The 16,295-nt window shown below is 43.9% G+C and overlaps 1 protein-coding gene across 1 annotated transcript in view; it reads left to right on the top strand.

Moving 5' to 3' along the window:
* The first annotated feature begins 593 nt into the window (after positions 1-593).
* The window catches only part of sms (spermine synthase), a 62,213-nt gene continuing 46,511 nt past the window's right edge, over positions 594-16,295 (top strand). The window contains exons 1-4 of the mRNA XM_080204103.1: positions 594-706; positions 1,780-1,900; positions 4,526-4,619; positions 12,245-12,309. Of these exons, the coding sequence (XP_080060229.1) occupies positions 661-706; positions 1,780-1,900; positions 4,526-4,619; positions 12,245-12,309 (326 nt within the window). The 5' untranslated portion in view covers positions 594-660. The remainder of the gene's footprint in view (positions 707-1,779; positions 1,901-4,525; positions 4,620-12,244; positions 12,310-16,295) is intronic.

Below are 16,295 nucleotides of genomic sequence, written 5' to 3'. Positions count from 1 at the left end.
CAAAATCTGTCCCATTTAACATGGTGGTAGTGCCACACAGGCAGGTGAGCCCTGACAGTCTAGATTGTCAGTTGACCTTGAAGAAGGTAATCTTTGATTGTAAACACCCAACTGTGAATCAAATAGTAAAGTGTCCATCAGTTGTCAGGGTGGAAGAACAAGAGACAGTGCCAATGAACAGGATGCTAATGTGGAATGGGCAGGTGAGATATGTGGTCCTAGATAACTCCAAACTTAAAAGTCACACCCTTTCATCTGCTGTACTTCTGTGCCAGTGCAGTGTCACAAAGCTCTGACAAACCCCACCCTCTTAAATATAATAAACAAACAGCAATTTATCATCAATCAACAAAATAGCCGTGACAAGCTCTGTAGCAAAGAGATAGATAGAGGATGATACCGGCAGTCTTCAGTCAAAACCCTGCACCAGTGGTTTACTGTGATGGCCAGACAGGGATCCTGAGGGTAGGCTTGGTAGGCGGGGCCTCCCAAATAGGCAGGGACAGGCTCTGTGGGCGGGGTCTTCGGGTGGGGCGTGTCACCTCAGTGGGCGGGACCGATCTCAGTGGGCGTGTCAGTTCAGTGGGCGGAGTTCGCTTTGGGTGGGGAATTCTGGGCGGTTCCCGCTCGCGCTCGGCATGGCCTGCAGCAGCTCGAGCCATGGCGGTCCAGCAGCATCTCCTGGATTTTTGTCTTTCGGCACCAGGTGAGTCCGGCCGGGATCAGCCGAGAAAAGAGCGCAGGGCCTCGGGAAGCGAGTGCTCGGCTGAGAGAGCCGCACGCTCTGATTCTTAGCTGCAGGTCGCGGGAACGGTTCATGGGCCTGAGGTTGGACAGTGACTCTCGACCTGCGGGCCTCGGCCCGGGCCTGCAGTCAGTCCGCGGCTCCGCGCTGGCCGTGGCCCCAACCTGCTGTTCCCCACGGGAAACTCACTTCCTTACCCCACCGACCCTCGATTCCCCCCACCGCTCACGCCCGCCCGGCGTTACCCCCCCCCCCCCCCGCAAAAAACACCCGCCCGGCCCCCCCCCCCCCAACTCCCAAAACACCCGCCTGGCAACCCCCCCCCCCCAACTCCCAAAACACCCGCCTGGCAACCCCCCCCCCCAAACTCCCAAAACACCCGCCTGGCAATCCTCCACCCCCCCCCCCCCCCAAACTCCCAAAACACCCGCCTGGCAACCCCCCCCCCCCCCAACTCCCAAAACACCCGCCTGGCAACCCCCCCCCCCCAACTCCCAAAACACCCGCCTGGCAACCCCCCCCCCCCAACTCCCAAAACACCCGCCTGTCAACCCCCCCCCCCCCAACTCCCAAAACACCCGCCTGGCAACCCCCCCCCCCAAATCCCAAAACACCCGCCTGGCAACCCCCCCCCCCCCCCAACTCCCAAAACACCCGCCTGGCAATCCCCCCCCCCCCCCCCCCAACTCCCAAAACACCCGCCTGGCACCCCCCACTCCACACACCCCCCACCCCCCTCAAAACACCCGCCCGGCACCCCCCCGCTCCCACCAGAGCTGTATTCAACTTGTATTCCATTGATTTAGAAATCACATCCCAAGCTTTGTGTCCTAACATGCTCTCTTTTCTCCACTACTTGTGTATACAATCTCTGGTTTCAATGACTGTGTACCAAAACTTCTAATCTTTCAGCATATTGTTCGAATTTTAGTCCAATTTCTTCTTCTGTGACTTCACATGACTGCACTGCCTGTGTTATAACTTACATTTCTGCAATCACCTGTTAACACGAGTTTGGTTTTCTTTTGCATCAGCTGATGGCAGGACTGTACTTGATGCCTTGCAGCCCATTTTTCAGGAGCAAAATATGACAGAGACAGTTCACAATTTAGGAGAAAATGGGTACTTGGTAACCTATGTTGCAAAAAGTGGCAGGTAAGAGAGTTTTCAAGGCAGTCATATCCATTGAAAATTGTATGGAAGTTTTTCAGTATGTGGCCAATGTTGTCCTGTATTTAAACAGTGTATTTTTCTGATGCTTCTCTCCCTATCTCTTACCCCACCCCTGAAATTCGTAGAATCTACAGATGGAGGCCATTTGGCCCACCGAGCCTGCACTGACGATAATCCCACCCAGGTCCTATAACTGTAACCCCATATATTTGCCCTCCTAATCCCCCGGCACTAAGGGGCAATTTAGCATGGCCAACCAACCTAACTCCCTCATGTTTGGAATGTGGAGGAAACCCATGCAGACACGGGGAGAATGTGCAAACTGAACCTGAGGCCAGAATTGAACCCGGGTCCCTGATGTTGAGGCAGCAGACCTAATCATTGTGCCACCCACTTATGCACAAGATGAGCTTGGAGAGAACATGTGACCCACTTTCTGCTGCCTCAACCCTGTTGGAGCTAAATTGACTTCCAATTTCTCTTTCTGGATTCAATGTTAGCTGCTGTTAACAGTCCTCTTCCCTGCAGCATTGTACCCTATCTTCAAATCAAACCCCACCCCTTAAGAGAAAACATGACCCCTCCCACTTGCAAACTGCCAAGCCATCTCCAACTTCCCTTTATTCTCCTAAGTCCTTAAACGTGATATTGCCTCTCATTGATTCTCATCCTTCTAGGTGTTTGCGTCTCCGATCAGATATCCATCTGGCCACAGTACCCAAACAGCTCTTAACAAAGTGACATGCTGTATGACTGATAACCTATCGCTCCTCATGTTCCCATTCTGCTCGACATGTCTCTATATAGTTGACCACTCCATCATCTTCAAATGGTTTTTCGCTGTCCTCCAGGTGCGTTGGCCTGCTTTCTTTCTTAGCTAGCCAGTCATTGCCCGATAATCGTTTTCAATGGCTTCACTTTCCATTCCTAGACTGATGTCTCCACAGATTGGTCCATGGCCTTGTCCTATTCGTCTGTGTGCCACCCTTGGTGATGAATCAGGGATGTAGAGTCCCTACAGTACAAAAGGTGGCCATTTGGCCCATCAAGTCTGTACCGACTACAAGCCCACCCAATCACTATTTCTGTAACCAAACATATTCATTTACCCTGCTAATCCTCCTGACACTAAGGATCATTTTATCATTGGACTGTGGGAGGAAACTGGAGCACTTGGAGGAAACTCATGCAGACATGGGGAGAATGTGCAAACTCCACACTCACTGACATGAGGCTGGAATTGAACCTAGGACCCTGGCGCCGCCCCATATCAGACAAAAACATTTTCTGCATGTATGTAGACGACATCCTTTTACCTCATCGCTGCTTTTCCCACCATCTCCATGACTGCTAAATCCTTTGACTGTTTATCCAAGATGTAATATTAGATGAACAAAAATTTCTTCCAACTGAATTTTGGGAAGATCAGGGTAATTTTCTTCAGTCCATGCTTGCTGTTTCAGGCAGAACCACACTGCTGCTTAACTTGGTGCCGTATTTGACTTTAAACTGACCTCACTCAAGCCTTCACCTAAGACCTGCCGATTTCCACCTCTTAACTTTGCTGACTGCCTCTCTCTCAGCTTATCTCCTGCTGAAGCCCTAAGCCATGCCTTTGTTAATTGTACACTCCACAATGCAAGCCTAATCCATCTTTCACCTTCCAGAAATCTGAGCTGTGCTGATATATGTGCATGTATGTATATTTTGGCCTGTTTCCCTCACACGAACATAATTTATCTCTCTCTCCCTCTGTAATGTCTGTTTTTCTTTACCTTCCATCCCCTATCATTTGTTTATGCTTCGTATAGCAGTATATTGATTTGTTGTATTACAGGAAAGTCCTCAAGAATGAGTTTCATTTGATAGTGAATAACAGAAACTTTATATTTGTATAGTGTGACTACCTCTCCTCAACCCTGTTATCAAATCACCCAACTGTTCATTTCTTTCTTGCCGAAGAATGTAGGATTGCTTGCATAACGTGGGTGAGACACGTTCATAGTGAAAATGAATGTTGCAGCTAAATGTAGAAGCTAATGCTAAAAGTTAGCAGGATCCAGGATTATCTATATTCTGGCAAGCAGAAGCAGTTGGAGTGAGGTTTAGTGAAACTGATTTTTCAAAAATCTTCAAATAGAAATTGTGCCAAAGGACTGGAGGTGGTAAATCGAGCAACATGGTTTCTTTACAAAGCATAGAGACATAAGAATTGGAGCAGGTTTGGGCCATTCAGCCCCTCGGACTTGCTCCATCATTCAGGAAGAACATGGCAGATCTGATTGTGGCCTCCACTCCAGTTTCCTGCCTGATCCCTTGACTTCCTTGTAGGTCTGTCTCGGCCTTGAAAATATTCAATGACCTAGACTCCAATACTGTCTGAGGTACAGAATTCCAAAGATTAACAATCCTCTGAGAGAAGAAAGTCCTCTCCATCTTTGTCTGAATTCGGAGTCTCCTTATTTTAAAACTATGGCCCCTAGTTCTGGAGTCCTCCATGAGGGGAAAGCATTCTCGCAGCATCTATTCACAGAAAGGATAAACAAGAGTCCAAGTTGCACAAGTGTGATACTGTGTTTTTAAATTATAATGAATTTTTCCTTGTAGCTTTGCAACACTCCGAATGTATACGGATAAGCTGCTGACATTTGACATCCATAGCTATGAAGCTGATAACAAAGGACGGGCAGCAATTGAAACGGTAAATATTGGACATATGGCCCTCCACCTTCATTACAATAAGTTTTATTCAGCAGTGATACTGCCGTTTTTTGAGATGTGCATATCAGTGTATTAATTGCTGAATGCAAAAAGACTGGGGTTCATCAAGTACCTCCTACCATCTTGTTGTGTCCGTTGTTTTGCTTTATAGCAGACTTTTGGAGGAGAGATGGGGTCATTATAAGGTGCTGGTGCAGTCACGACGTATGGTAAAGTGAACCATTTTTGTTCTGACAGTCAAATCTCTGGGCTTTGAGGCAATATGCAGTGGATAACTGGTTGATAGCCAGTTGAAGGTTCTGAGGTTTTGGAGACTTGGGACTGTGTTGCGAAGCACAGGTATTCAAGATCCATAAGGGAATAGATACGACAATTGGCAATGGTTTCATGGTCATCATTAAACTTGCAATTCCAGTTTTTTTACTGAATTCAAGTTTCACCATCTCTTGAACCTGGATTTGAGCCTTGATTGGTACCCAGAGCATTGCCTATTAGTCCAGTGGCACTATCTCTATGCCATTAAAGATTGCATTAGGTCGTAGGAAAAGGCTTAAAAGGTAGCAGAAAAAGTGATAAGCCTGATGACAGGGAGTAATTTGGGGCCCAACAAGGGATGAAGGGAAAAGAGAATATGAATGCAAGTTGGTGAGAAACATGAAAGCAGAGTGGAAACACTCCTTTATGTATGATTAACAGTGGCAAAGGTGGGCCTTATACAGGCAGAGGCAGGAGAAATAAAGAATAGAGAAATGACGGAGAAACAAAACAATTAGTTTGTGCCTGTCTTCTGGAAAAAGGTACAGCAAATTTCCCAGAGCTACTCGGGAAACGTGAAAATGAGGAACTAAAAAAGTTAGCATTAACAGAAAGGTAGTAATCAAATGGGATTGAAGTTTAATAAAACTCCTGGACCTGATGAGCTTCATCCCAGACTGTTGAAGGAGGTTGCTGTAGAGAAAGTGGATGCATTGGTGGTTACGACACCAAAGTTGGAGGAGTTGTAGACAGTGAGGATGGATGTTACAGTTTGCAGAGGGACATAGATAAGCTGCAGAGCTGGGCTGAGAGGTGGCAAATGGAGTTTAATGCAGAAAAGTATGAGCTGATTCACTTTGGTAAGAATAACAGGAGTACAGAATATAGGGCTAATGGAAGGACTCTTAGTAGTGTTGATGAGCAGAGAGTTCTCGGGGTATGTGTGCATAGCTCCCTGAAAGTTGGCACCCAGGTTGATAAGGTTGTTAAGAAGGCATACGGTGTGTTAGCTTTTATAGGTAGAGGGATTGAATTTGGGAGCCGTGAGGTCATGTTACAACTGTACTAAACTCTGGTGCGGCCACACTTGGAGTATTGCGTACAGTTCTGGTCGCCGCATTATAAGAAAGGTGTGGAGGCGTTGGAAAGGGTGCAGAGGAGGTTTACCAGGATGTTGCCAGGCATGGTGGGAAGGTCTTATGAGGAAAGATTGAGGGACTTAAGGTTATTTTCGTTAGAAGAAGGTTACAAGGTGACCTGATTGAGGCATGCAAGATGATCAAAGGATTGGATAGGGTGGACAGTGAGAGCCTTTTTCCTCGGATGGTGAAGGCTAACACGAGGGGACATAGCTTCAAATTAAGGGGTGGTAATTATAGGACGGATGTCAGAGATAGGTTCTTTACTCAGAGGGTAGTAAGGTTGTGGAATGCCCTGCCTGCAGCAGTTGTGGACTCGCCAACTTTAAGGGCGTTCAAATGGTCAGTGGATAGGCATTTGGATAACATTGGAATAGTTTAGGTTAGAGGGCCATTAGATTGGTTTCACTGGTCAGTGCAACATTGAGGGCCGAAGGGCCTGTACTGCACTGTAATGTTCTATTTCAAAATTCTATATATTCTGGAAAGTAGCAAATATAACTTCACTATTGAAGAAAGGAGAAAATGGGAAAGCTACAGACCTGTTAGTTTGACATCAGTTGTAGGAAAAATGTTAGAATATATTATAGAGGATGTGACAAGAGCATAAGAACTAGGAGTAGACCATCTGGCCCCTCGTGCCTGCTCTGCCATTCAGTTAGATCATGGCTGATCTTTCCATGGACTCGGCTCCACTTACCCATCTGCTCACCATAATCCTTAATTCCTTTACTGTTCAAAGATCTGTCTCTCCCTGCCTTAAAAATAGAGGTAGCCTCAACTGCTTCACTGGGCAGGGAACGCCACAGCTTCACAACCCCTTGGGTGAAGAAGTTCCTTCTCAACTCGGTCCTAAATCTGCTCTCCTTTATTTTGAGGCTATGCCTCCTAGTTCTAATTTCACCCGCCAATGGAAACAATTTCCTTGCTTCTACTTTATCTATTCCATTCATAATTTTATATGTTTCTCTAAGATTCGCTCTTTCAAATTCCAGTGAGTATAGTTCCAATGTACTCGGTCTCTCCTCATATGCCAACCCTCTCAACTCCAGAATCAAGCGAGTGAATCTCCTCTGCACTTCTCCAGTGCCAGTATATCCTTTCTCAAGTAAGGAGACCAAAATTGTACACAATACTCCAGGTGTGGGCTCACCAGTACCTTATACAGCTGCAACAAAACTTCCCTGTTTTTAATCTCCATCCCTCTAGCAGCGAAGGACAAAATTCCATTTGCTGCCATAATTACTTGCTGCACCTGCAAACCAAGATTGTGATTCATGCACAAGGACACCCATGTCCCTCTGCAGAGCAGCATACTGCAATTTTTTTACCATTTAAATAACAGTCCATTTTGCTGTTATTCCTACCAAAATGGATGACTTCACATTTAACATTGTGCTCCATCTGTCAGACCCTTGACCACTCACTCGAGCTATCTATATCCCTTTGCAGACTTTGTGTCCTTTGCACACTTTACTCTCTCTCTCATCTCCATGTCATCTGCCAACTTTGACATACTATACTTGGCCCCAAATCATCCATATAAATTGTAAACAATTGTGGTCTTTGGGGCACACCATTAGTCACTGATCACCAACCAGAGAAACACACATTTACCCCTCACTCTTTGCTTTTTGTTGTTAGCCAGTCCTCTATCCATGTTTATACGTTACCCATAACACCGTACACCTTTATCTTATGCAGCAGTCTTTTGTGCGGCATCTTGCCAAATGCCTTCTGGAAACCCAGATAAACCACATCAACCAGTTCCACATTGTCCATCTTGCTTATAATGTCCTCATTGAATTACAGTAAATTAGAACAAAAAAGTATAGCACAGGAACAGGCACTCCAAGCTTGTGCTGATTATGATGCCTGTCTAAACTAAAACAGTATTGCCTTACAGATTCCGTATCCTTCCATTCCCACTCTATTCTTGTATTTGTCTCGTTGCTCCTTAAATGCCGCTCCCACCACCACCATCTCCCCAGGCAGTGTTTTCCAGACCCTCTGTAAAGAAAACTTGCCTTGCATACCTCCTCTAAAGTTCTCCCCACGCACCTTAAACCTATGTCCCCTAGTACTTGACTTTTCTAGCCCAGGAAAGAGCATCTGACCATCCACTCTGTCCATGCCACTCATAAACCTCTATCAGGTCACCCCTCGACCTCTGTCGTTCCAGTGAGAACAAACTGAGTTTATCCAACCTCTCATAGTTAATACCCTCCACACCAGGCAACATCCTGATAAACCTCTTCTGTACCCTCTTCAAAGCATCCACATCCTTCTGGTAGTGTGACGACCAGAATTGATTACTTTATTCTAAATGAGGCCTAACTAAGGTTCTGTGAAGCTGCAGCATGACCTGTGAATTCTTATACTCAATGTCCCGACTGATGAAGGCAAACATGCCAAGTATGCTTTCTTGACTACCATATCTGTCTGCGTTTACGATCTGGCACTTTGTGATTGGTGGACATGTACGGCCAAATCTCTCTATCTGTCAGTACTCCTAAGGGTTCTAGCATTTACTGTATAGTTCCTACATGCATTGGACCTTCATAATATCATAGAAACCCTACAGTGCAGAAGGAGGCCATTCGGCCCATCGAGTCTGCACTGACCACAATCCCACCCAGGGCCTACCCCCAATACCCCTACATATTTTACCCACTCATCCCTCTAACCTACACATCTCAGGACACTAAGGGGCAATTTTAGCATGGCCAATCAATCTAACCCGGACATCTTTGGACTGTGGGAGGAAACCGGAGCGCCCAGAGGATGTGCAAAACTCCACATAGACAGTGACCCAAGCCAGGAATCGAACCCAGGTCCCTGCAGCTGTGAAGCAGCAGTGCTAACCAATGTGCTACCATGCTGCCCCTATCTTTTCTTTATAGTTTTTTTGTGGCTTTCTGTTGACCTTTTAAGATTTCTCAATCCTCTAGCCTCCCACTAATCTTTGCCGCTTTGTTAACTGGGCACTTGATAAATAATGATGTGATTGACCAGAGTCCACGTGGATTTATGAAAGGGAAATTATATTTGACAAATCTGTTGGAGTTTTTTTTGAGAATGTTACTTGTGATGTAGATAAAGGAGAACCAATGGATGTGGTATATTTTTAGAAGGTCTTTAACTCATACAAGTAGTTAGTAAACAAAATTAAAGCAGATGGAATTGGGGATAATATACTGACATGGATTGGTTAACAAGCAGAAAACAGAGTGGTAGAAAGGTGGAAATATGAGTTTTGAGGAGGATGCAGTGTGGCTTCAAAGGGATTTGGGCAGGCAAAGGGAATGGTTAAGGACGTGCAGGTGGAATACAATGTGAGTAAGTGTGAAGTTATCCACTTTGGTAGAAATAAGAAAGGCAGAGTATTTCCTAAATAGAGAGTTAGGGAACTGATGTTCAATGGGTGTCATTGTTTGAATGCAGATACCACAAGCAATTAGGAAGGCAAGTGGTATGTTGACCTTCGTCGCAAGGGGATTTGAGTACAGGAGTAAAGAAAAATGTCTTCTGCAATTGTATAGTGCTTTGGGAGACCACAACTGGAGTATTGTGTACAGTATTAGTCCCCTAAGTCGAGGAAGAACATACTTATCATTGAGGGAGTCCACTGGAGATTCTCTAGATTAATTCTGGGAGGGTGGGATTAAGAAAGTTGGGACTGTGCCCTCAGGAGTTTTTGAAGAATGAGAGCTTATCTCCTTGAAACTTGCAAAAAATTTTTGCAAGGTGAACGGGGTGGGGGAGGGTATCTCAAAATAAGGGTTAGGCCGTTTAGGACTGAGGTGAGAGGAAATTCAAATGGTAATTTTCTACCCCAGAGGACTGTGGAAGCTCAATCATTCAACATATTCAAGACAAAATTTTGGATACTAATGGCATCAAGGTATGTGGCCGTAGTAAGCAAGAATGGCTTAAAAGATGGATAGTCAACCATGATGAGTGAATAGTTAACAGGCTGAATAGCCTACTGTTGCTCCTATTTCCCATGTTCGCTTGTACTCCTGCTTGAGCAGGGAGGTGATTGGATTGTCCATAAAATTGTGGGAGCAGAATGTTTGGAAAGTGCTATTTCTTAAACATGTACAATCATATTTAATGAGGGTATTATACATACGTTTACATTGATATCCATTTAAGGGAGTTATGCATTAAACACCTTGATGTTTCTCTACATTAAAGACAATATAAAAATGCCAGTGGTTTTGTAGGTTACGTTCTTGTGTCTGCAAACCATTCCAAGTTTATGTTTGTGTACATTGGAGTTCCACTTTGTTTTTGAAGGTTACAGGACAAGTTGAGAAGATTGTTAAAATGCACATGGAATTCTTGACTTTATTAATTGTGTAATAGCAAGGTAGTTACTCTGAATCTTTCAAATAGACAGTTGGAGTATCTGAGATTTTAAGAAGCATGTGAAAGCCTCGGAGGTGCTGAGGTTATTTGCTAGATTAGTGTCAGGGACGTGGATTTTTGATCACATGGAGGGATTACAGCTACAGGCATTATTCTCCTGCAGCAGAGCAGGTTTTGGGAACATTAAAATGAAGGGCTTTGATGGTGTCAATAAGGAGAAACTATTTCCAATTGCAAAAGACTGGGTAACCTGAGAAAATAAGTTTAAGGTGACTGACAAAAGAATTAGAGGTGACATGAGAAATTCCAGAGTTTTCATGATCCAGAATGTGCTGCCTAAATATGATGGAAGTATATTCACGGTAACTTTTAAAAGGAATTTATATAAGTAACTTCAGGGCTGTGGGAAAGGAGCAGGAGTGCGGCACTAATTTTCAAACAGCTTTTGGAGAAGTGATGGGCCAAGTGATCTCTCCTGTATTGTATAATTCTGTGACTCTAATCAAATAGTTTGTGTTTTCCTGTATACTTTTGGATTCAAGGTATCCCCTGAATGCATGTGAGAAATTTCAAGGGAACATGTGATGTTTAAGGAAATTTGAGGCTGACCAGCTAGTCCACAGAATATTAATTTAACTTGCATGTCTCTATTTGAATGAATTCTCATTGCTAGCTAGCAATATCATGACCCTCTTCACAACATCTCATACTCACACTTTTGTCAAGTCATCTTTTGGCTTTCTCAGCAGTGAAATTAGTCTCCTTAATACCGTAATTTTCTAATCCCTTTGATAAGAACCTGCTGAATTTAAACTGGATCAATTATGTTGTTTTAATATCCGAAGTATAATAGAAAGTTGAAATCAAAATGCACTACTCTAATGCATTCCAGCTAAGGCCTTTACAAACTCAATTCCTTGTTTTTATATTGTGCCTCTATACTATTGCATCTAGTTTTTTAAAAAAAATGTACTGTTTGCCTTATGGCCTTATTTACTTAAACTAGCATAGTTAGCGTCTGTATTAACATACACTCTGCTGCATTATGCCATATAGAAGTTTGGTAAGAAGTCTGACAACACCAGGTTTAAGTCCATCTGATTTATTTGATAGTAAACTCGCTAGCTTTAGGGGTTTGCCCTTCGTCAGGCGAATGGAGAGTTCTGGCCTCAGACGTTGCAAGGTGGCCTTCACGACACACGACAGCACAGAGTCGCTGAGCAGAGACTGATAGCCAAGTTCTGCGCACATGAGGACAGTCTCAACAGAGATCTTGGGTTCATGACGCACTGTCTGTAACCCCCATGACTTGCCTGGGTTTGCTAAACCTCACTTACTGTACTGCCTGGAGACAATACACACCTCTTTAACCTGGGTTTAATGCTCCTTTCACTCTCATTGTTGGCCACTTTAAGACTTGAATAGCAGATTAGGTGGAAAGATTCGCATTCTAATCAGTAATCTGTATGCTGTTTTATGCTCTGCCTGAGGCCAGAACACTTCATTCGCCTGACAAAGGGGCACACCCCGAAAGCTTGCGAGTTTACTATCAAATAAATCGGTTGGACTTAAACCTGGTGTTGTCAGACTTCTTACTGTGTTTACCCCAGTCCAACGCTGGCATCTTTACATATAGAAGTTTACCAGTTAAGGTCTTTCTGCTTGTCCATTACTTCCAAAATAAGATTTCATATTTTGTAAACGTGACATACATCCGCCAGCCAGTATCATCTATGCAATTGTGCTCACTCCCTGACTCTGCTGCAACGCCAGCTCCTTGCTCTTGGTGGTTGCAGTTGCACCTTTTCAATTTTGAATATATCCATGTCTATTTCAGCTCTGCAACAGACTGGAAGAGAAGATGAAAGATCTTCTGCAGGGTAATATTAAAAGACTAAAAAGGTGAGATATTTGAATGATCTAACGTTTCGACAACATTGCAAATGGAAAGTTGAATTTGATTTCTAGACCATGTCCAGTGAAGCTGGTTGAGTTATAGAACATAGAACATAGAACATTACAGCGCAGAACAGGCCCTTCGGCCCACGATGTTGCGCCGACCAGTTACAAAAACAATGACCCACTAGCCTATACCAATCCCTTTTCGTCCATAAACCTATCCAGAGATCTCTTAAACGCCCCCAAACTAGACGCATTTACAACTGCAGCAGGCAGGGCATTCCAATCCCTCACCACCCGCTGGGTAAAGAACCTACCCCTGACATCCGTCCTGTAGCTACCCCCCCTTAATTTAAAGCCATGCCCCCTCGTGCTAGCTTTCTCCATCCGAGGAAAAAGGCTATCACTATCCACCCTATCTAAACCTCTAATCATCTTATATGTTTCAATAAGATCCCCTCTTAGCCGCCTTCTTTCCAACGAAAACAACCCTAAATCCCTCAGTCTCTCATAGGACCTCCCCACCATACCAGGCAACATCCTAGTAAACCTCCTCTGCACCCTCTCCAACGCCTCCACATCCTTCTTGTAATGCGGGGACCAGAACTGCACACAGTACTCCAAGTGCGGCCGCACTAGAGTAGTGTACAGTTGCAACATTACACTGCGACTCCTAAATTCAATCCCCCTACCAATAAACGCCAAGACACCGTACGCCTTCTTAACAACCTTATCTACTTGATTCCCAACTTTCAGGGATCTATGTACACACACACCTAGATCCCTCTGTTCATCCACACTATTCAAAGTCCTCCCGTTAGCCCTATACTCGACACATCTGTTGCTCCTACCAAAGTGAATTACCTCACACTTCTCCGCATTAAATTCCATCCGCCACCTCTCGGCCCAGCTCTGCAACCTATCTAAGTCTCCCTGCAGACTATGACACCCTTCCTCACAATCTACCACACCTCCAATTTTGGTGTCATCAGCAAATTTACTAATCCACCCAACTATACCCTCATCCAGATCATTAATAAAAATTACAAACAACAGTGGCCCCAAAACAGATCCCTGAGGCACACCACTCGTAACTGTACTCCATGATGAATATTTACCATCCACCACCACCCTCTGTCTCCTATCTGATAGCCAATTCCTGATCCAACTTCCTAGATTACCCACAATCCCATACATCTGCATTTTCTGCAGAAGCCTACCATGGTGAACCTTATCGAACGCCTTACTAAAATCCATGTATACCACGTCAACTGCCTTGCCCCCATCCACCTCTTTGGTCACCTTCTCAAAAAACTCAATAAGGTTAGTAAGGCACGACCTACCCGCTACAAAACCATGCTGACTATTTCTAATCAATTCATTATATTCTGATTGCTGCCAGGTATGCTGGACTTTTCCAGTACTTTGTTTTTCTGTTACAAGATTTGGTAACTTATGGGATGTACAATTAACAGGTCACCCACAGCGATAGGTGTTTATCCACGTTCCAATTAAACTTTCCACTGTTTCTGTGCAAAGTGTGACAAAAACTAGGAAACACTGACACAAGAATTGATTAAGAAGTACATCCACATATTTATATATCCATATATTTGGCATATCAAAACCTGGATCTCCTTGGATGAGTTTAAACAACATGGATCAAGGCAGAGGCTAATAATACATAAGATGCGAAAAGGGCCAAAAGAGGACATGATGAAATAATGGCTCTGCAAAGCAGTAAACAAACACACAGAAAGGGAAAGCCACAGAGCAAGGATGACTGGAAATATACAAGGATCTTTGCTTACTAAGGGTCAGGGAATAGCAAGGTTACGTGACTTTGGGCTTTGACAAAGATTGTGGAATGGGAGGACATAAAGAGGATCTAAAGCAATACTACAAATGGAATGGTAGCTTGCAAATTAGACAGGATTGGAGTAACTTTTGGTTCAGAGTAAAATGTTTTCCCCTCAGCAGGACGAACGGGGATGCACATAGAATCCTTTCTCGGGTGAGGGTGGATAATATTGGCGTTTTGGGCATGTTGAATTCTGTGTGGGGGCTATAGGTTTAGACAGCCAGTTCTTTCGTGCTGGATGTATTTCTGACTGATTGTTGACTGATTCTGCTCGATTTTCACACTTAAGATTGGCTTTACTGCCCTTCAAAAATGATTTGTTTAGCTTGTAGCTGCCAGTTTTTCTCAATGTATCTTTCTGGTTGAATATTAACTTTATTATGGCCTCTAGCAACATACCAATGACTGGTCTAAGATTGCCTCCTGTTCTCTTTATAAACTTGAGGTCTTGCATAGGAAATGGTTGGGTTCTGTGATGCAACTTGACAAGCCTCTGCTATTTCCTTTGACTTCAACTTTCAAGCTTTAAAGCATCAGGTTTGGTGGCTTTGCTGCCAGCACTTCATTTCTAGTACTGCTTTAGCTCCTCCTTATGTCCGCCTATTCCACAATCATTGTCAAAGCCTGAGCAAAGTCATGTAACCTTGCTATTCCCTGACTCTTTAAGTAAATTTCCTTGTATATTTCCAGTCATCCCTGCTCTGTGGCTTCCCCTTTCTTTGTTTATTCACTGCTTTGCACAGTCATTATTTCATGATGTGCCCTTTTGACCTTTCTGGTCCTTTTCACATCTTGTGTATTATTAGCATCTGCTTAGACCTATGCTGCTTAAACTCATCCAAAGAGATCTAGGTTTTGATATGCCAAATATATTTGTAGGTGTATCTCTCCTCAATCAGTACTTATGTCAGTGTTTCCTAGTTTTTGTCACATTTTGCACAGAAACAGTGGAAAGTTTAATTGGAACTTGGAGAAACACCTATTGCTGTGGGTGACCTGTTAATGGTGCATCCCATAAGTTAACAAATCTTGTAATAGAATAAAAATAAAATGCTGGAAAAGTCCAGCATGTCTCTCAGCACCCATAGAGGGAAGAGTTAACGTTTAATTCTGTATGATTCCTCAGCTCTGAAAAAGTCATACAGGTTCCAAATGTTAATTTTTTTTCTCTCCACTGAGGGATCTTGGAGTAATTATTCAGACCCCTGAAGTCGGCAGAGCATGTGAATAAGAAAGTCAAGAAGGCATATGGGACATTTGCTTTTGTCAGTTCTGGTATAGAGTAGAAGAGCAAGGAGGTAATGTTGGAGTTGTACAGAGCATTGGCTAGGTCACAGCTGGAGTACTATGTGCAGTTCTGGTCACCTCACCATAGGAAGAAGGTGCTAGCACTAGAGGAGGTTCACCAGGGTATTGCCTGGGTTGGAACATCTGAGATATAAGGAGAGACTAGATATGCTTGGACTGTTCTCTTTAGAACAGAGAAGGCTAAGGGGGATGTGATTGAGAAGTATGGACTTCTCAATCACATGGTGGGTAGGGAGCATCTGTTCCCCTTGGTTGAGGGGCAATCACAAGGGCATAGTTTTAGGGTGAGAGGCAGGCGATTCAGTGGGGATTTAAGAAAAACCTTTTTCACTCGGAGGTGGTAATCTGGAATGCACTGCCTAGAAAGGTAGTCGAAGCCAGAAACCTTAATCTCAACAATATTTGAATGAGCACTTAAAATATCGCAACATTCAAGGATATGGGACAAGCACTGGAAAATGGGATTAGGTGCCTTTAGTGGTAGATATTGTCAGTGTAGACTCGATGGACCAAAGGACCTTTTCTGCGCAGTGTGACTTTGATGCCGGATCTGTTTTTCCAGCTTTTTTATTTCCGATTTCTGACTTCCACCATCTTTTATTTTTACTTAAACCTTGTAGTGATCTCTGTCTGGATACTGTTAAGCTAAGGTTCTGTCTGCTTGTTCAAATCAGTTCACAAAGAATGCCTTGATCAATGCTGCTCTCAACCAACACTAAAGAACTAATTCCAGCAGAACTTACTTTTTTTTATTGTTTGTGGAGCATTTAAGTATCTGTATCAGTGACTGCACCTTTCTTTGGATGTGAAGTGCTTTGGG

The sequence above is a fragment of the Carcharhinus amblyrhynchos genome, chromosome 15, assembly GCF_965287045.1.
Source record: "Carcharhinus amblyrhynchos chromosome 15, sCarAmb.v2.hapA, whole genome shotgun sequence".
NCBI classification, from domain to species: Eukaryota; Metazoa; Chordata; class Chondrichthyes; order Carcharhiniformes; family Carcharhinidae; genus Carcharhinus; species Carcharhinus amblyrhynchos.
This window is presented reverse-complemented; position numbering and strand designations above follow the sequence as displayed.